This window comes from Mustela putorius, unplaced genomic scaffold (genome assembly GCF_011764305.1).
Source record: "Mustela putorius furo isolate JIRA1106 unplaced genomic scaffold, ASM1176430v1.1 tig00003853_pilon_pilon_pilon, whole genome shotgun sequence".
Taxonomy (NCBI): Eukaryota; Metazoa; Chordata; class Mammalia; order Carnivora; family Mustelidae; genus Mustela; species Mustela putorius.
The window spans coordinates 6,233,542-6,252,792 of NW_025422005.1; the positions used below are offsets into that span (position 1 = coordinate 6,233,542).

General features: G+C 57.2%; 1 protein-coding gene across 4 annotated transcripts in view; it reads left to right on the plus strand.

Annotated features, from left to right (window-relative positions):
• Positions 1 to 2,473: 2,473 nt before the first annotated feature.
• LOC101678627 (SPRY domain-containing SOCS box protein 1) overlaps positions 2,474 to 19,251 on the plus strand; it is a 108,588-nt gene continuing 91,810 nt past the window's right edge. The window contains exons 1-4 of one of the 4 annotated variants that reach the window (XM_045063687.1): positions 3,531 to 3,925; positions 7,965 to 8,012; positions 11,526 to 12,162; positions 13,227 to 13,344. In XM_045063687.1, coding sequence (XP_044919622.1) covers positions 3,921 to 3,925; positions 7,965 to 8,012; positions 11,526 to 12,162; positions 13,227 to 13,344 — 808 coding nt within the window. In that variant the 5' untranslated portion in view covers positions 3,531 to 3,920. Of the gene's footprint in view, positions 2,627 to 3,530; positions 3,926 to 7,964; positions 8,013 to 11,143; positions 11,309 to 11,525; positions 12,163 to 13,226; positions 13,345 to 19,251 lie in introns of those variants that run through there. The other 3 variants (XM_045063689.1, XM_004768614.3, XM_045063688.1) reach the window with 3 other exon arrangements.

Here is a 19,251-nt window from a genome sequence, read left to right on the forward strand (position 1 = left end):
TGTAAGCCTCAAGGAGCTGACTTCTAGTAGCATCCACATGAGCAAGGAAAGTGCTGCCTTAGAAAGGAACACAGCCCTGGAGCCCCGGGGTGTTAGCCCCCTGACACCCTTGCCAGACTTCTTCTGATCTATAGGGCTGTGAGATAACACATTTGTGTTAAGTCACTAAATGGGGGTACACTGTCATGGCAGCAGCAGAAAAACCGTGTGAAGCTACCTCATGTGGACTTGACGAAGCACATCTTCAGGGGGAGAAAAGTGCTGAGCTTTTTCCTTCCTCCTGCCTGGGGATGAAAAGATCTACTTGTGGCTGAAAATCCACAACACCTGTTCTCCCCCTCCCCACCCGGTGCAAAACGCCGAGTGAACGGGCAGAGCTGACTTAGTGAGTGGTTCTGAAAATAGAAACTGCAACGTGATTTTATTTCTAACTCCACAGACATCTCTTGTGAGTCATTCATCTTTCTGGGTCTCACTTTCCATGCCTGAGAAGCAGGCTGAGTTAACCCTGACTTCTGCCTACTCCCCAGTTTAGGAAGAGGAAAAAATCAGCTTCACGAAGAGAGCCAGAGGGTGCTGCTGGAGAGGTGGGAAGCCACCGAGGCAGTCTGGGTTGCGGGAGGCCCCAGGGGGGCTTTGTTCCTTTCTTCTGGCTCCCTCTAGGGTGCTTGGGGCTCAGCTGGACCCCCATGATGTAGCTTAGAGTGTCTTGTAGCTGCTGGGAGTACAGAAATGAGAAAAGCTTCAGGGAGGCAAATGTCAGAGGCCCAAATGGACAAGGTTTTAGGTTTGTGTGTTTGGAGGGAGGCAATACTCTTGCACCTGAATGAGACCAAATTATTTGCATGATGGAAAGAAAGAGAAGCAATGGTCCGGATCAGACTAGAAGGTTACAGAGTCAGGACGAGCCTGAGATAAGGCCTTTGAAAGTGAGGGAGGAGGGTAGAGAAATGAAAACATCACAAGATCCCTGTGTGGGAGTGGAAGGACCAGTGGGGCGCACAGGAATGAACATCCGAGGTTCATTTCACGGCAGTCTTCAGACCCCGCCCCCCGACACCTAAGTGGGCGCACGCATTTTCTTAATAATCTGCTTGTAACTGGGGCACCCGGGTGGCTCAGTTGGTTAAGTGGATGACTTCTGCTTTCCGCTCGGGTCATGATCTTGGAATGCCTGAATCAAGCCCCCTGTGTGTGTGGCGGGGGGTGGTCTGGGCTCAGCCTGCAGTCTGCTTCAGAATTCTCTCTCCCTCTCCCACTGCTTGCGGGTGCCTGTGGTCTTTCTCCAAGATAAATTAATAAATCGTTTTAAAAAGGACTTGAGGGGGGCGCCTGGGTGGCTCAGTGCATTAAAGCCTCTGCCTTTGGCTCAGGTCATGATTTCAGGGTCCTGGTATCAAGCTCCGCATCGGGCTCTCTGCTCGGCAGGGAGCCTGCTTCCTCCTCTCTCTCTGCCGGCCTCTCTGCCTACTTGTGATCTCTGTCAAATAAATAAATAAATAAATCTTTAAAAAAAAAAAAAAGGACTTGAGGGGTGTCTGGGTGGCTCAGTCAGTTAAACGTCTGCCTTCGGTTCAGGTCATGACCTCGGGGTCCTGGGGTTGAGCCCCGCATCGGGCTCCCGTTTCAGTGGAGCCTGCTTCCTCCCTTTCCCACTCCCCTTGCTTGTGTGTTCCGTCTCTCGCTATCTCTCTCACCCTGTCAAATAAATAAATGAAGTCTTTAAAAAAATTAATTAAAAAAAAAGAATTTGACTTGGCTATGGGATATTTTCTTTATGATTTTATTTATTTATTTGACACAGAGAGAGAGAGAGTGAGCACAAGTAGGGAGAGTGGGAGAGGGAGAAGCAGGCTCCCCACTGAGCAGGAAGCCCAATGTGGGGCTTGATCCCAGGACCCTGGGAAGATTATGACCTGAGCTGAAGGCTGATGCTTAACCGACTGAGCCACCCAGTTGCCCCCATGGGATTTTTTAAAAAAAATGCCCTCAAGGTACCCACAAATCACCCTTGTGATGGTCGTATTAGGGACCTGGGAAACATCCCCTGGGCTCAACTCAGTTTGGGGCACCTGCCTTCTCCCATCTGTACCTCCCTTGGCCTCAGTTTACACCGCTGTGTGAGGTATGGCGCATGCAGGGTTACAGAACATGGGAAGGGCTCTTGGCCACGAGTCCCAGCATTATCCAGACTTGTTTGGCCCGCCCTGCCCCAGACCCTCTTGCCTCCTTCTAGCCCAGTGGGTACCAGGCTCCTTGACCCTCCACCCGGGTCCCACCCAGGATGGCCTTAATTCTTCCTGGAGCCTGGAAGCTCCCTGCAGGCTCCCAGATGGCCCCCTGGCCTTGGTTGCAGTGGGGCCCCACCCCCTTCAGCCTCCCGGCCTTCCTGGAACCCTCTTGCCCAATATCCTGTGTGGTAATCATGCCTGTTGGCCCCGCTCAGCTTTGCTGGCCACTGCCAAGTTCCCTCAGCTAGTTCTCGATGCTCTATCTCTAAAGGAACCTTCCTGAACTAAAAAGCTGCTACAGGCTTTTCCTCTCCGGTCAGAATCCCCCTCCTGGGTGGTCTGCACCCTTCAGCAGAAGTGACCCTGCATTCTCCTGTCCCTGTGTTGGGAAGAAGGTGGGTCTGGAGGAGGGACAGAAAGAAGATGCTCCAGGAGTAGGGATGAGGGGCTGGGGGGTGGGTGGTCTACATCCAGGAAGCGGTCCTGGGTGGCCCTGCCTTCATTAACCCGAGGTCACTCGGGATCTTCACTCGGGAAGGAGGAGCTGCCTCGCTCATGGCGGGGCGCCACGAGGGGCGCTGATAGCTCTATGGGGTTGGGAGAAAAGCAGGCACGAGGTGGCTGCGTGGTGAGGACAGGGGTAGAGCACTGGCGCACTGTCCACTGTGTGCTGAAAGACGCCGCTGACCATGTCATCTCACGTACACACCCCGCCACCACCCTGCAGAGAAGGCCGAGTCCCTTTTACTCTCTTGCAAATCAGGCCACCCAGGTGCAAGCGCCCATTTACTGAGTACTTGTCACAGGCCGGGTCCCCGCTGAGGCACACCGTCCCACTGCCCCCACTGTACAGGTTTGGGTCTTCAGGTCACATGGGTGTAAGCAGAGATGGCCCTAGCGTGCTCTGCGACCCCTGAATCACCACTTCGGTGAGTCAGAGGTGGGACGAGCCCAGCTACTCTGCGGATGGAGAAAGGCAAGGCCAGAGGAGGTCGGGGAACCGGGTCCACAGCTCACGCCAGGTCCCAGGGAGGACCCAGCCACCCGACCTCCCGGCGCCCTCCACGACACCACCACGCCCCGGGCGGTTGGGGTATCTCGGACGCACAGCGGAACCCAGCGCGCGGGGGGCAGGGCAGGAGGCCGGAGCGCAGGAGGCCCGCTTGCCCGCCCACGTGGCTCTGAAGTCCCGGCCTATCCACGCTCTACGAGAAATCCTTCGGGAGGCCCCGCCTCCCCCACCCCCGCTCCGGCGACCCAGAGGTGGGGGGCGTGGCTTCGCCTGCGCCTCCGCCCCTCGCCCCTCTCCGGGGACCCGACTGCGCGCGCGCTCCTGAGCCGCCCCACTGCGCGCGCGCGCGCGAGGCCACCGGGGTCTGGGGCCCAGGCCCACCGGGCCCCACGCGCTGCCCGGCCCGACGCGTCTCGGGTGCGGCAGGGAAGGGGCGGCCGGGCGGACTCGGTCCCGCGCCCCCCGCGCCCGTCGCCCCTCCTCCCCGGCTCCTCTCGGCGAAACCCGAGCGCGCGTCCGACGCGGGGCCGCGTGACGCGCACCTGTCGGGGCGGGCGGCGCTTGCGGAAGAGGATGCGCGGGGCCCCGGCCTGGCCCGAGCCCGGCCCGCCGAGCCCCGCGCCCAGCGCCGCCGCCGCCCACGTTTCCCGGAGAAGCGGCCGGCCGTGACGGGCGAGATGAAGTAAGCTGCCTCCCCCGCTTGGTCTCTGGCTCCTTCGGCCGCGGGCGTCGCCGGTGGCGGCCGGCGGCTGCGCGCTCGCGCGGGGCCGAGCCCGAGGTCGGTGGGCCCCGTGGCCCGGGAGGCTGGGCGCGCGCGGCGGGAGCTCCTGGGCTTCTGGCTGGGAAGCGTCTCGCGTCTGCCCGAGTTCCTTCCCAACCCCGCGCCCTCAAAATAAATCCTTCACTTCCCCCGGTGCAGACCCCTTGGCTGCAGGGGGCAGCCAGGTCCCTAGGCTTTCTGGAAAGCAGCTCGACCAGAGGAGGAACTCCGGTGCTTTTCCCCCTGGGATCCGCTTAATCTTGGGCATTAGTCCTCAGGTTTCAGTCAGCTTGGGCAAGACCCCATCCAGTGAATAGTTGCCCAGAAGTGAACCGATCTGCATCTCTGAAAACCAGCTCGCTTAAACTTGAATGTAGTCGGAAGTGAGAACTTCTGGAAAGATCATAAACCTAAATTCTTTGCCCACCCAACCCCCTGTCCTCCCAACAGGGCCCGTGGCTCATGAAAGGGAGCGGACTGGGGGAGACGGGTGTAGAGTGGGCATATTTTAAATTATTTTCTACATTCTTTGCGGTGATGGATGGTGGGCAGACTTTTTGAGCTTATGAGGCTAATCTTTTGGGAAGTTTTGGGAGCACCTGAGATGAAAATGCTCCCTGTTTGGCACGAACAGAGCTCATTTTTCCGAGAGTACTTTGTGTAACTTTTCTTTGAGGTACATGACCGCCCAACCAATAACCACTCTAGGCAAACCTTCAAGTTATTTTTATCCAAAGACTGGAGTTCACTAAGTCACTTTTACAGTCAAATGGTCTTAGGTCATCTAAAAGGGAAGCCAGGAGGCACCTGTGGTTATCAGTGGCTTAGCCACTTCTCACTTTTTTGGTGGAATTTGAACAAGGTAAGATGTCAGGTCGGATTCCAGATTTCCTTGTGGATTCTGCCAGACCCTGATCCAGGGGCAGAGCGGGAAGTCTGTTTTTTGCTTTTTGTTTTCCCTGAGTTGGGAGCCAGGTGGCTCTCTGTCTGGGAGAGCTCTTAACACCATTGCCCCCTAAAGTATTTTTCACAGCCATGATCTGAGCTTTTTTGGCCCAATGTGGAAATGCGGTGGATGGATCCCCATTTCACAGCCGGAGAAGAGGTCCTGGGGTCGTTAGGTGAAAGACCTGTGGCTACAGAGTGAAGGGGTTTGCCACCCCTATTCTTAAGGCCAGATTATAAATCCTTCGAGGGCTGGGGTGGGGATTTTGAACCTTTTTAACATAGTATGTCTTTGATTTTTTGTCAGTATGACTGGGAGGTCATGAAGCTGTTGATGAGCTGTTCCTTGGCATTTTTTTTTTTGTGTTGTGGGCTACTCACTTCATCTTGTAGCCGTTCCAAGAAGCTAGCAAGAAAAGTACCTTTACCCATGCTGCTGTGGGTTTAATCATAACAGAAGCTAACGTTTCTGGGGAGCTTACTGCATGCCAAGCATTGTGGCACGTGCTTTACAGGGACTGCCGGTTTCTGCTGCTTATCCGCTTGTTTTCCTACTCTGTGGTTGCAACACGCGAGACAAATAGACTCTGTACACCCCTGTTGGAGCAGAATCGGGTGTCGACGCCAATACAGTGTTTTAAATTTCACCACTGGGGGTTGTGGTCCCGCGTTTTCCTGCTAGGCGGGAGGTCTGTGCTGAGGCCAGAAGGCCTGTGTTCATATCCCATCACCTCTGAGCTGCCTGCCCTGCCAACAGTTCCTTTCCCCTCCATGCACTTTGGTTTCCTCTGTACTCCGTTCTAAAAATGGGCATAATAATGATACCTACCTCATAGGTTGTGGCAAGAATTTAACTCCAGTGATGGATGTGAAGCTCTCGTATCCGGCGTATGGGACATACTCTGTAAATGTTTCTCTTACTAGTAATAGTGTTGGTAGAGTTAGGAAGCTGCTGTGCCTGGGTGCCGGGTCACAGTGCTTGAAGTCAGCTGTAGACACGTTTTCCTTCGTGCCATCGTTTAGATGCAAATGGCTCCTACACGGGTGACAGGAACCTTCTACTGATGGGATTTTATTGGTTCATTCAGCACATCCTTAGAGTGTAACCTCTGTGTGTGCCGGGCCCCGTTTTGGATACTGAAGATAAACACAAAACCCCCTGCCCTTGTTGGCACTTACATTCTTGAGGGAAGGGGCAGCGGAGAATAAACCAAACAAATACACTTTCCACAGTCAGTATATTAGAGACCGATACGTACTGCGGAGAGAAAGCAGGGAGCGAGAGGGGGCTGGGAGGTTTGCAGTTTTCCGGAGTCGGCTGAGAAAGCCTCACGGAGAAGGTGACATTTCAACGAAGAATTCAAGTCAGTGAGGGAGTGAAGCGTGTGGACATCAGCAGGGAAAAGTAGGTCAGGGAGAGTGAATAGCAAGTACAAAGGCCCTGAGGCAGGAGGATGGGAAGCTGGAGCCTAGAGAGGGGCAAGGGGCAGAGGAGAGCGAGGAGGTAATATAATAGGTGGAAGGCACTGAAGAGGCCATTGAGTGTCATGTGGACAGAAACAGAAGGCCAGTTAGAGGTTCTACAGTAATCCAAACAGAGGTGATGGTGGCTGGGAGCAGAGTGCGGTGGCGGAAGGTGGTGAGTAGTTGTGTTCTGGGTAAATTTGGGTGACAGAAATTATAGGATGTGCTAACAGATCCCACGACACCCCCCCCCCCCGCCAAGTTTCTACTCTCAGCACCTGGAAGGATAGAGTTGTCATTCACCGAGGCTGGGGAAATTTGCATTTGGAGCAGGCTGGGGGAGAAGTCTGCTCAGTTTTGAACAGAGTTCAGTCTTGTAGGCACGCAGCTGTTGGTGTCGGAGTACCGGCTGATGGTGTGAGCCTGGAGTTGGGGGGGAGAAAGCCCAGAATGGAGATGAAGGCCTGGTGTTGTGTGCTGGTAAATGTGTAACGACTCAGCGCGGGCGGGGCTTGGTGATGGGGAAGGAGCCCGATTTACAGCATTTGCCGATATCTGTGGTGCAATATTCTTGCGCTGGCCACGGCAAGCCTCTCAGTATGGAGTATCTTCACCTTACAGATACCATAGCTGCCAATGATGTCAGGAGCACAGGTGGAGAGGAAAAAGCAGTCAAATCATTAGGAAATGATGAGCAGTAATAAGTATTTATTACTTTTGTTTTTAATACAGTTTATTTGCTTATAAGTTTGCGTGATTTGGTTTTTAATAATGGCTGTATTTAACACCTGGCTTGAAAAATTCCTGAAAATGCAGCATCTGAATCTTGTGTCCTGGTGCAGGGTGGCTTGAACACACCCCTGGGGTCACGGGAACCCAAGACAACGAAAACGAAAGAGGTGATAGGTGAAGGCTTCTCTGAGATCAGGGAGGGAAAAGGGTCCCAGAGCCTGGTCTTAAAACTCTTGTCCCCAGTCTCGCCCCAAGGGGGACAAGTAGGGAATGGTTACAGGTCTCACAGCAGCTGAAGGGCTTGACTCGCACCAAACGTGACTGTGTTTGGTGCCGATGGGCCCGAACAAGGCGGACACAGGAAAAACCCTGGAGTCAGTGACCCTAGAGGGGACTAGGCATGGGTCCCCTCACCCTCTTTGGTTAGAAATGATCTCCAGTTTGAAGTCTGGTTTTACTCCCATGCATTCTTTCAAAAAATTCCAAACTCCCAGGCTGTGATTGGGAGAAAACGTCCCTCCTTCCTGCTTGGCAGACAGAAGGTAGAGGTCAAAGGTATCCATCCGTGCGGCATTGGGAAAGAAGACGGGGCTGCGGCAGCCTCCGACCTTTACCTCCTCGCCCCTTTCTCCCGCCCCTTGTTGGCTGGGACTAGAGGACCAGAGCCGTTTCCTCCCGTGGTTCGCCAGAAACCACCCTGCCCTGGGAGCACCAGCACACGCTGTGTCCCTGCTCGGACGGGGCAGGCACGGCTGTGGGGGTGCTCCCCAGAAACAAAGGCGGGAACCCTGGTTCTAATCCAAACCTTCTGGCTGGCCAGGTCAGCGCTCACAGCTCTGGGAATGTTGGCCGAGCTGTACTTTAAAAGGTGAGTCTACCAGATGCCTGATGGGAGCCCCTCCGGCTGGGCTGGGGTGGGGTGGGGGGTTGCCTGGAATGTGCCCCGGACTGTGGCTGCAAGCCCCGTCAGGCCTGCTGCTAAGAGGAGCCTGTCCGAAGAAGGTCTTCCTCCGGCCCCACAGCCGCATGCCTGCGCTTCCTGGTGCAGTGTTTCCGGCAAGGACCTTGAATAGCAATTGTTATAAATGAAACTGCATCCTCCCTGAAGGTAAAGCTTCAGAGAGGTTTGTCTGAACTTCTGAATGACCCAAGTTAGCCACTCCTTGCTCCCCGCCGAGTGCTCTTTCCCTGGCCCTGCCGCGGGGCTGAGGTCTCAACCCCTGACCGCCCCGTGGACAGGCGTGGACAGGCGGAGCCGGCGTCTCCCTGATAGGAAGGGGCTTGTCTCCTTTCCGTGGAGAGCTCGGGATCCGGGGGCAGCCAGGTGGCGGTCCTCCAGCCAAGTGTCTTCCTGTCGTAGACGAGGAGCGGCGGCCGGGCCGGACCCGTGGTCCTTCCGGGCGGGAGCTCTTCCAGCAGCGGTTTTCTTACTGACTTGTTAATTAAAAATAGAAACCGCTCCGGGCAGTCTCGGCTGTTGGAACGCCACATCCATGCTTTGGGGCTCACTTCGAGTGTGTAACGTTAGGAGGCGTCCCCAGGCCTGTTCTCCCGGAGCAGGAGGCGGGAGGCAGGGCCGCAGAGGGACCTTCGAGAACCTCGCGGCACAGCAGAGGCGAGAGCAGCGCTGGGGGTCGGAGCCATCTGCCTACCCTGTGGCCTCTCCCCTGCTCCCAGGCTGGGACCCTGATCTTGACTTGGGTGGGCGGCTCCTCTGAGCCTGTTTATGTCCCTGTGGGGGCAGCAGGGGGGACAGCTGTACCCGTCGCTGGCCGCCCCTTCTCAGGGCCGGGCATCGGGATGGGGCTGGGCAGTGGGACGGGTCTGTCCCTCCACGCTGCCTTCTGCAGCCCCTGAGACGGGGGCCGTGCGTGGGTTCTTCTGACACTAGTGGCACTGTGTCCCTTAGGAGCCACGAGGGGCCTTCCATTTAGCTCAGGTAGTCAACATAGGGGTTTGTCACCTGTGTCACCTCAGCTCATCCTTCCAACCCCCCATTTAGTTTGGTGGTATTGGCTCTGTTCTGTAGTTAGGGCATGAGGGCCCAGACTGAGCAGGTGACTTAAGTAGATCCCACAGCTCAGAGGAGGTGGTCTTGAGCCTGATCCTCGGCCCGAAATGCCACATTCCTGCACTGGACTGCAGAAACTGCTGGGCACAGTGACTGGGGGCTCCGGCTTTGGGACATGCCAGTTCAGCAGTCTTCTGGGGTGGGGGGTAGAGGTCCTGGCCCCTGGGGCTCCCTCACCTGCCTGTCCAGGCTCTCTGAGGTTCCCGAGCTCCGCCTCTTGTCCCTGGCATGTCCAGGGTCCTGGCTGCCGGTGCCGGATCAGGAGCCCTGAGCCGCCGCCTGCCAACTGGAGGCTCCTCCTTCCCCAGGCTCTTCTCCGGGCTTCGGATTTCTGCCGCCTCTTTCCCGCACTGACCTTGCAGCTTTTTCTTCCCTCTGGATGGGGCGATTGCCAGTTCAGAAAGAAACGCATGAAGGGCCAAGGACAGGAATTGGGAAGCGGGAGAAGAGAGTAGAATGGTCTCGCGGCCCATCTGATTTGGGAGTGAGCATGCGGGGGTGGGGGGGAGAGTGGAAGGTGAGGCCCGGGAGGCCGCTCAGCTGGCCCCAGGAGCCTCTGCTTAGAGCCCCGGTGGTGGACATGTCCGGTGTGCGGACACTGCTGTGGCCCCCTCCCCTTGGTTCGGCCACTGACCCAGAGATGAGGAGACAGGGGAAGGTGGGCTGCGGGGTGCTGCTGTCAGAGGGCATCTCCGGTCCCTCGAGATGGAGGACAGCATAGGCGTGCAGGAAGGCAGGCTGGCCAGGTATCTCTTTAAACCTCAGTTTCCCTACCTGAACAACAGATTAGAGCCTCCGGGTCGAGGGTTGGGCTAGTCCTTCATCTGGGAATGCCTGCTGTCTGGGATCTTGAGTCCTCCAGCGCCGCTCCGGTGCCCCCCGCTGGGCCCCAGTGCCCCGTGATTTTGGAGAGCCAAGTCGCTGGCCACCATGACTTTCCCCGTCACCACTTCTCCCTTTCCGCCAAAGCATTGGCCTTGCTGGGAAACGAACAGGGGAGCTGAGGAGTAGGAATGGGGCACATTAAGCCCCACAGCCTTGGTCAGAGCAGAAAGCAACGGAAAGCAAATTCACTGGTGACTTTGTGGCAAGTCCGAGGCCTCTGGCCTTTCCTGTGTGTCAGCTGCTGTAAGCGAGGCTGGAAACCAGCCCAGGGGAGGCCCCCTCAGGGAGGTTACAGCAGGCATTTGCTGGGTGGCAGCTCAGGGGACAGAGAGCCCGGTGCCTGTCCCGCTGCCCCTTCCTCGCCCGGGCCCCTTCACCACCCAGGCCTTGGCTTTGCCGTCCGCGGAAGGGAAACTGTCACGGAATCCATGCCGCTGGTCCTTTTCCAGGGCTTTCCTCCGGATGCAGCAAGCTCTTCTGTGCACAAGGACGGAGCTGAGTGCTGCTGCTGTCACTGGCCGACCACCGTGACGGCCGCTGCTTCTCGAGTGCTTCCTGGGCCCTAGGCCGTGTCCTGAGCATTTGTAAATATCAGCTCATTTGTCCTTGTAATAACCATGTGGCGTAGGTCACTGTTACCCCACTGCAGATGAGGAAGCTGAGGCACGGAGAGGTTAAGTACTTGTTCAAGGTCCAACAGTAAGGAGTTGAGCTGGGATTCAACCTCAGCTGGTTCTAGAGATTGTGTTTTTGGTTTAGTGTTTTGTTTTAATTAAATTCATGCCCAGTGTGGAGCCCCGTGTTGGGCCTGAGCTCACGACCCTGAGATCAAGACCTGAGTTTATCCGACTGAGCCACCCAGGTGCCCCCAGTGTCTTTGTTTTTTATCACTGCACTGTAGCAGTGGCTGATGATCATTTTGTGCGCGGAGCCCAGAGAACGTGGGGAGAACAAAGGGAGGAGGGAGAGGGGGTGATCGTAGCTTCTCATAGTTCTGGCCCGTCTCGCCTGAAGGCCTGCTCCCTATTCCCCACGTGCCCCAGTGGTCCTGGCGCCCTGTGCTCACAGACGAGCCTGCCTGTGGTCGGAGAGTGGACAGCTCCAATCCCATGGCTACCCTGAGGGCCTCTCTGGTGCTTCCCGCTCACCGTGGCCCGTCTCTAGCAAGGAGCCTACCACCTTCGCAGGCATAGTCCCTGTTTACACAGGTAGGCTCCCGACCCACCAGCTTCCTGGCACAGAAGCCAGCCTGCTGCAGAGGGAGGGGCAGGCTGTGGGATTATAACATTTTCTGAGAAAACACGTGGTGGTTTTTTGCCAGGCAGGAAATGTTCGATGACCTAGAAATGTGTTTACCTCCAGATCCCAGCCACCTGACCCATGTCTGATCCTTCCTTGTTCCTTGTGTGTCTTAACTCTGCCCAGGCGGCCTGGCTGTTGGAAGATGCTCGCAGTGGCAGTGTGCATGGTCCTTCTGGCCGGCCTGCAGGCCCAGGATCTCCAGGGCCATGTCTCCATAATCCTGCTGGGAGCGACTGGAGACCTGGCCAAGAAATACTTATGGCAGGGACTGTTCCAGCTGTACCTGGATGAGGTGGGGAAGGGCTACAGTTTCAGCTTCCACGGGGCTGCTCTGACATCCACCAAGCAGGGCCAGGAGTTCGTTGCCAAGGTCCTGCAGTCCCTCTCCTGTCCTGAGGACGTGGCGCCTGAGCGCTGTGCTGAACTCAGGGGCCGGTTCCAGCAGCTGAGCCAGTACCGCCGCCTGAGGACGAGTGAGGACTATATGGCCCTGAGCAAGGACATCGAGGCACAGCTCCAACACGAAGGCCTCCAGGAGGCTGGCAGGATTTTCTACTTCTCGGTGCCCCCCTTCGCCTATGCAGACATTGCCCGCAGCATCAACAGCAGCTGCCGCCCAGGCCCTGGCGCCTGGCTGCGGGTTGTCCTGGAGAAGCCCTTTGGCCACGACCGCCTTTCAGCCCAGCAGCTGGCCACGGAACTTAGGAGCTTTTTCCAAGAGGAGGAGATGTACCGGGTGGACCACTACCTGGGCAAGCAGGTGAGCTTCAGCGGGAAGCGTGCCAGGGATGGCGTGAGCTGGGCATGGGAGACCCCACTGACACAGCCACGCTGCTGCTTGTGGGATGAAGCCCAGAGCCCTTGTGAAATCAGAGCTCCCGTGGCTGTCCCGCAGGTGGGCAGGTGGCGGGAGGCTGAAGGAAGAGCCGAGCAGCCAGGCCAGGATGCGTGGCCCTCATTCGCGTGGCCCTCGTCCACGTGGCCAGTGCTTTTTTTCTCGTTGCCCTGTGGCCTCTGCACAGGTGTCTGCCTGGCTTCCTGTGGGTCGTGGGGTGGGAATTAGAATGAACTTATTCCATACCCATCTACCTTTTCTTAGTGTCTCTGTCCTCCTGAGTTCTGTTTTGAGCCAGAAGGCTGGCGATGAGATCTTCCAGTGAGCAGGGACCCTACGGTTCCATGGCGGAGCCTGGGGCTGAGCTCCCGGGTGAGGGGGGCCGCGTGGTCACCTCGCTCTGAGCCTGCCCTGCCCTCCAGGTGCCAATGGTGCGTCTCTTTCTAGAAACCGCAGCAGAGAGCGCACAGCACAGTCTTCCTCAGTACTGACCAGGCTGGTGGGCCCGCGGCCATGTGGGGGGGACACCTCCCAGTCCTCCAGGACAGAGGTGTCGCCATCTAGCCAGCCCTGTCTGCAGCTGCAGCATTCCTGAAGAGCGCGCCTCAGACCAGGGTCTGACCTGGAGAGCTTTTCCCCTTGCTTCTGGGAAAACGAGAAAAGCGCACTTCCTGAATGCATCCAGTCCGAAGCTTTTCTTGCTCCTTTTTTGGCGTTAAAGTAGCTTTCTTTTATGAGAAGTTGACGGTGATAGAAGGTAAGTAATCTTAAATCTGCTTTTCCTTGCAAAATAAAATGCTGCTGACCCTGTGGAGGTCACTTAACAGTTCTTGGAGTCTGCACAGAGCGAGGACGTCCTGAGGCCCAGGGACGGGGTCTCCTGAGAGCGTCTGGGAGCAGGGGGTAGAGGAGTTGGGGCCCTTCCTTGGAGTCAGGATTCGTTCTTCATCTTGAAAACCGGCGGCATAACCGGTCTCCTTCCCTGGCAGGCCGTGGCTCAGATCCTGCCTTTCCGAGACCAGAACCGCAAGGCCTTGGACGGCCTCTGGAACCGGCACCACGTGGAGCGGGTGGAGATCATCATGAAGGAGACGGTGGACGCAGAAGGTGCGTGAGGGTCGCCCGCTCCGTGGCCTCCGCCGGCCCTGTGCCTGATGAGGTGGTGGGCTGAAGGCTCCCATGGCCAGTGCTTCTGGGAGGGAGGTTTTGCCTGGCGTGTGGTCTCAGCTCTGGACTGGGCTAAGCCCTGGGGTGCCTGCAGGTGAAGCCCTCGTGGTCCTCGCTGCCCTCCGGGAGCACATACCTGAGTTTCACGTGGACATGGTACAGACCCTCTGGGCGGCATGAGGGCCCCTCGGACTTTGAGGTCGTGCAGGGGGCGCCGGCTGTCTCGATGCTGCTCCTCACCTGCTCCTTTCCTCCCTGCTCCTGTTTGCCGGTTCCGGCTCAGCTGCCGCTCTCTTCGGGAGCTTTGCTCAGGGGCCTTCTCCACGAGGCCGGCTCCCATCGGGCTCTCCGATGGCCACGTGCCTCCCTTCTGTGCCCTCCAGGCTTTTCTGGGTCTTCTCCGGCGCGTGCGTGTCTTTGCAGACCCTGGGCGCCAGGGGCCTGGGGCCTCTCTCTGCCAGGTGACCCCGGCACATGTCGCTTCCCTGCTCGGTGAGGCGGTGCGGACACGGCTGTGGCTCCCGAGGCTGCCCGGAGCTCTGGCCTTCGGGGAGTTCTTCACCTGCTGGGAGCGTGTTGTTTCGTTCAAAGCATCTGTTCTTACCCAAGACTGTAGAAGCTGATTATTCTTGTGTCCGTCCCCCCAGGGGCCGAATGAGGTGGGTTCTCATTAGCCTCCACCTACAGGTGCGGTTTGAGGACGTGCCCGAGGTCACGGGGCAGGAGGTGGTGGACCAGGCCCTCGGGGCGCGGTCCGGCTCTGGCCCCCAGGTTGGGCACCGCTGCCTCCCGTTTGTCCCATGGTCTGCTCTCTGCAGCCCGAGCTGGAGGATCCGAGGCGGCTGACCCACCCAGGCCCAGGTTGGGGGATCCGGGAGGTCTGTGTCCTTCTATTAGCCTTTTCCTCTTCTTTCTCCTTCCCTTGGTTACTCTCTCCAGCTTCCCTCCCTTCTAGTGTGTCCAGTGCTAGAGGCTCTGTGTGAGGAAGGTGGCCGTGCGGAGGGTATGAGGCCTGGCTCTGCCCCCGCCACCGCGCAGGTTCACTGGGGGGAGGGTCTCTTGGGAGAGACTCCAAAATGAACCCCACAGGCAGGCAGTGGGAGGACTGGGGGCCTGGGGCCTGGGAGCCACGGCTCTGAGGGCATCGCTGTCTTTGAGAGGAGCTTGGTTTCTCCGGTTGGGAGCGCATACCGGAACAGAGGCCCTTTCTCCACTGCGCTGAGCCTTTGTGAGTCTCAGGAACCTGCCTCGACCCTCTCAGCTTTCCCTCCTGTCCTAGGCAGGGCTCAGGCTGAGCTTCCTTGTGCCTGTCCTTGTGGGGGCGAGTGCAGGGCATCATTCTTGCTTTATCTGCAGAGGGAGGAGCTTCAGACCCGGGGCTGAGAGCCTGGGGCAGGCTGGGAAGGTGCCGCTGTCACCCCTTCTGTAGGCCAGCACCAGTTCCTGCAGGGCTGGGACACTGGGTCCCCGCCCCCGTTTCTGGCAAGTCCTTCCTGGGCCCACGCTGGGCTGGGGAGGGGCTGTGGTGTCCGGGTTACCAGTTGTGCTGTTGCCCCTTATTCCTTCCAACCCTCTTGCCCCTTTCTTTTCCTTTTGGTTTCTCACATCATTTGTAGGTTTGGGTTTTGTTTTCTTTTTTTTTTTGCGGGAACCCTGCAGAGCCAGGGGCCAGGCAAACTGCACGCCGGCTCATCCTAGCAAAGGTACTTTGGGATTTTGGAAAAAGGAAAGGAGAAAGTAAGACCGAAAGGCAGGCAGAGGCCTGGGCAGGTCTGTTTGCCAAGGCCTGGCCCGAGGCAGGGAGAATCTCCGGTTTGGAGAGCAGCGCACAGCGGTGCTCCAGGAGGGAGGGGACAGTGGCTCTGCCTTCCAGACTGCCGTGTGGGACCCAGGCAGAGGCCCAACTGCCTGCAGGGTGTGGGGTCTGAGGGGAAGGTCTCCCTGCTGCCATGCCCCAGAGCACAAGGCTTTTTCACTTGGTGGGCCCTGTGCTTTCAGCCCAGAGGCACAGAGAGACCCAGAGCAAGCAGGCAGCAGGGGACCCACTAGCCCCGGAGGGGCTTAGGACCAGTAAGGGCGTGGCCAGCGGGCTCCTTCAGCTGCTTGTGCTTGTCGAAGATGGCCCGTGGGACTGCAGCTGTCCTGGGGGTTGGCTCTCCTTGGTCGGGCTGTTCGCCTGCGGGTCGCATACTTGGGCCCAGACCAGGTTCATGGGGGCTGACTTCCCACTACTGTGCTCGTCCCCATAGCAAGTGAGGCCTCTGGCAACTGTGTGCCCTCCCTGATTCCTGAGCACTGGGGACCCAGAAGGACAAGCGTTCTCTGCATGCTGGGAAAGTGGCCCGGTGCCGCTCTGGGGCCTTAAACACTAATCCTCGCTGTCCCCTCTGGGTCCTGCTTTGGAGCCCGTCCCTCGGGGGCCCCTTACGGACAGACTTTAGTTGAGGCCGGAGGGAGAGGGCAGGAGATGTGGGCCCTGCACTCACCTTCCATGCCCAGGGAGCCCCGTGACCAGCACATCCGGGCCTGGGCTGGGCCTTCTGCTGGGGTTGGGGCTGGGAAGGGCAGGAGGAAGGACTGCGCTCCTGCTGGAGGTCACCATGCCTTGCTGCGGTTCAGTGTGCTTAGCAGGCCAGCTGCTGCAGTGACACTGAGCGTGGTCTGGAAGTTTCGGAGGCGGGCTTTAGAGCCCAGTATTCTGATGTGAAGCTGCAGAAGGGCAGAGCGCAGTGGCCGTCTCCCTTCTCCGGATTCCCCACCCCTGCCCGGGGCCTGCGCAGCCCTTGCTGACTCCTGGGCAGGGAGGCTCCAGGGTGGCCCGGCTGTTGGGGACACGCCAGGCCTGGGAACAGGAGGACTCCGGTTCCAAGCTTCTGCAGGCCCTGGGAAGGGGACTTCCGAGTGGCAAGGTCGTTTGGATGTCTCCTCTCACCCCCTAAACATCCGAGCGGGTGAGGCTGGCTGCCCCCCCTTCTTGGGGCTGTGTGAGCAGCTCTCTCCTTCCCTGCCGCAGCCTGGAGCTGGAGTCGCCTGTCTGCCTTGTCACTGCACAGCAGGAGGGGGAGAGCAGGAAGGGGGGAAGGAAGGGAAGAGCATCCTTCCCGGTCCCAGGTCCCTGCTCCTCTCAGTCTCTCAGAGCCACAGAAACCCTGGGGGGCTGGGCTGGCCTGAAGCTGCAGCACCCTGGGCGGTAGGAGGAGTGACCTTGGCTGGGCCGCTCAGCTGCCGAGGCGTGGAGAGGACCCCTGCTGGCCCTCCCTGTGGCCACCGGGGGGCCCCGTGGGAAGGAGGGCTGCGTTGCGAGTGGCCCGAGGAACAGCCGTCCAGGCTGGGCTGCCCTCTCTTCTGGGGGCGCAGGAATGTGATCCAAGGTCTCTGGCCCCTCAGAACCCCAGTTTCTGACCATTATGCCTGTGGCCACAGGATCTGCCCAGGCCCTTGGCAGTTGGCCTTCCTGCCGGGATGTGCTCGGAGCATCTCTGCGTCTCTTTGCTGCCCTACTTTCTCCTTTGCGTGGAAGGCTTTTTTTTTTTTTTTTTTTTTTTTTGGCAGGAAGAAAGAGGGAGACTTCGTGAGGATGGTGTAGCTGTCCTGCCTGAGAGGGTCCCTGTTCCCATGGGGGGGAAGGAGCGTGGTGCATGCTGACCTCTGAGGGTCAGAGGGGCTGCATCGTGCCTCTCACACAGGGACCAAGGCGGCCTGGGTCCTCCCAGCTGCGTGCCCGCTGTCCCGCCGTCCAGCCTGGTGCGTGTCCTCCTGCAGGGCTGTCTTCAGGGTGAGCTCAGGGAGCTGCCAGGCCTCCTGACTGGAGAGAACCCCGGCCAGCCCGCAGACCTGCTCTCTCTCCTTGGCCCTCCCCACTTTTTATTCTTAGTTACCTCAAAGGTCCTGGGAGGGATCACAGCGAGCTTTCAGTTTTGTTGTTCTTAACTCCGTGTTTTCCTGGGACGATCCAGATCTCCACAGCATGGAGGCAATGGGGGGGTGGTTCTGGTCCCGGTTCTGAAGCGTGTGTTCCGCAGCACATCTCTGTATGATGACGGTAACCCCCTTACCTCTCTTGGGGTTGTTTTAAGGATGAAATGAAATCACATACATAGAAATACTTGACAAAGGAGAATGCTGTTCTTCCAAGCCGACAAGGGGAGGGAGTGGCAGTGTTCTTCACAGTTCCCCGTGACCTCACCGTGACCCGTGCTGGCTGATGTATAGACCCTCGCTGGTCTTTAATGCTCCATTGTGTCCGACCTTCACCTGACAGTGTCTCTCTGTCTCATGTATGTATGTGAATGTGTATTTAAACTTCCATGTTTCGACAGTCTGTACAGTGTATAAGCTCTGTGTTTCTGTTCTGTTTGTGTCACAGAAAATGAATTGCCCCATTATGAGGTGTTTTGGCTGTTTTCACTTTTTGTTATTTTAAATAGGACGTTGCAAGCTTCTAAAAAATTAGGATCTAATTCACGTGTCATAAAATGTACCCTTTTAGGGGCTCCTGGGTGGCTCAGTGGGTTAAAGCCTCTGCCTTCAGCTCAGGTCATGATCCCAGGGTCCAGGGATCGAGCCCTGCATCGGGCTCTCTGCTCAGTGGGGAGCTTGTTTTTCCCTCTCTCTCTCTCTGCCTACTTGTAATCTTTATCTGTCAAATAAATAAATAAAATCTTAAAAATAGAAAAAGAAAATGTACCCTCTTAAAGTGTACAGTTCAGTAGTTGACATATTCACAAAGTTGTTCAACCACTGTCGTTCTAGAACATTTATGAGCATTAAAAAAAATATTTTCCATTTGAGTATGAAGTGGAATTACTGGGCCACACGGTGGAAATGACTTTGTAGCTCCTGTTGCATCTTATTAGACTGATTTCTAGAACATCTGCAACAGTGTGTCTGTGTCTAGTTTTCCTATAGCTTTGCCTGCATGGGTGCTCCTGTCCTTCCTGTCCTTGCCAGTTTGGTGGGTTTGTGGGAATCTTCTTCTTCTTCTTTTTTTTTTTTAAGATTTTTATTTATTTATTTGACAGCAAGAGAGGGACTACAAGAAGGGGGATAGGAGAGAGAGAGAGGCAGATTGCCCGCTGAGCAGGGAGCCCAGAGCGGCCCCTCACTTTTTCTAAGCTTGTATTTTTTTTTTAAGATTTTATTTGTTTATTTGACAGAGATCACAAGTAGGTAGAGAGGCAGGCAGAGAGAGAGGAGGAAGCAGGCTCCCCGCTGAGCAGAGAGCCCGATGTGGGGCTCGATCCCAGGACCCTGGGATCATGACCTGAGCCGAAGGCAGAGTCTTTAACCCCCTGAGCCACCCAGGCGCCCCTCTAAGCTCCCATTTTTAAGTAATCTCTACATCCAACGTGGGGCTCAGACTCCTAACCCCGAGATAAGGAGTTGTGCGCTCTACCAGCTGGGCCAGCCAGGCGCCCCTTGGAAGTCGTCTTTAAGAGAAGTCTGCTTCTCTTGCCTTCGATGGGATGCTAACCCACAAAGGTTTGAGCGGCAGCACAGCGGAGGGGCAAAGCGGGTCTCCCATGCTGGCGATGTTGCAATCTTGTGATCGTGGACGGTGCTGGACTTGAGCCGTGGGGAAGCCGGGATGTTGGAGGGCTTGCTTCCACTTTTCCGATGTGGTCGGGACTTTTTCTGTCCTTATCCATCCATCAGTGGGTTTTTCACCCTCAGCTTTCAGTCTAGGAAAGGCTAGCAGGAGTCAGTATAGATCATTTTCAGGAAAAATCAGCCACAGTAATTGGTGCTCACTAGGGAATAAACCAGAGCAGTTGGCGTTGTCAGGAGAGCGGGGGCCCCTGGCTTGACTTCCTGTCCTGTGGTTGTCTCTCCGGCAGAGGCGAGGCG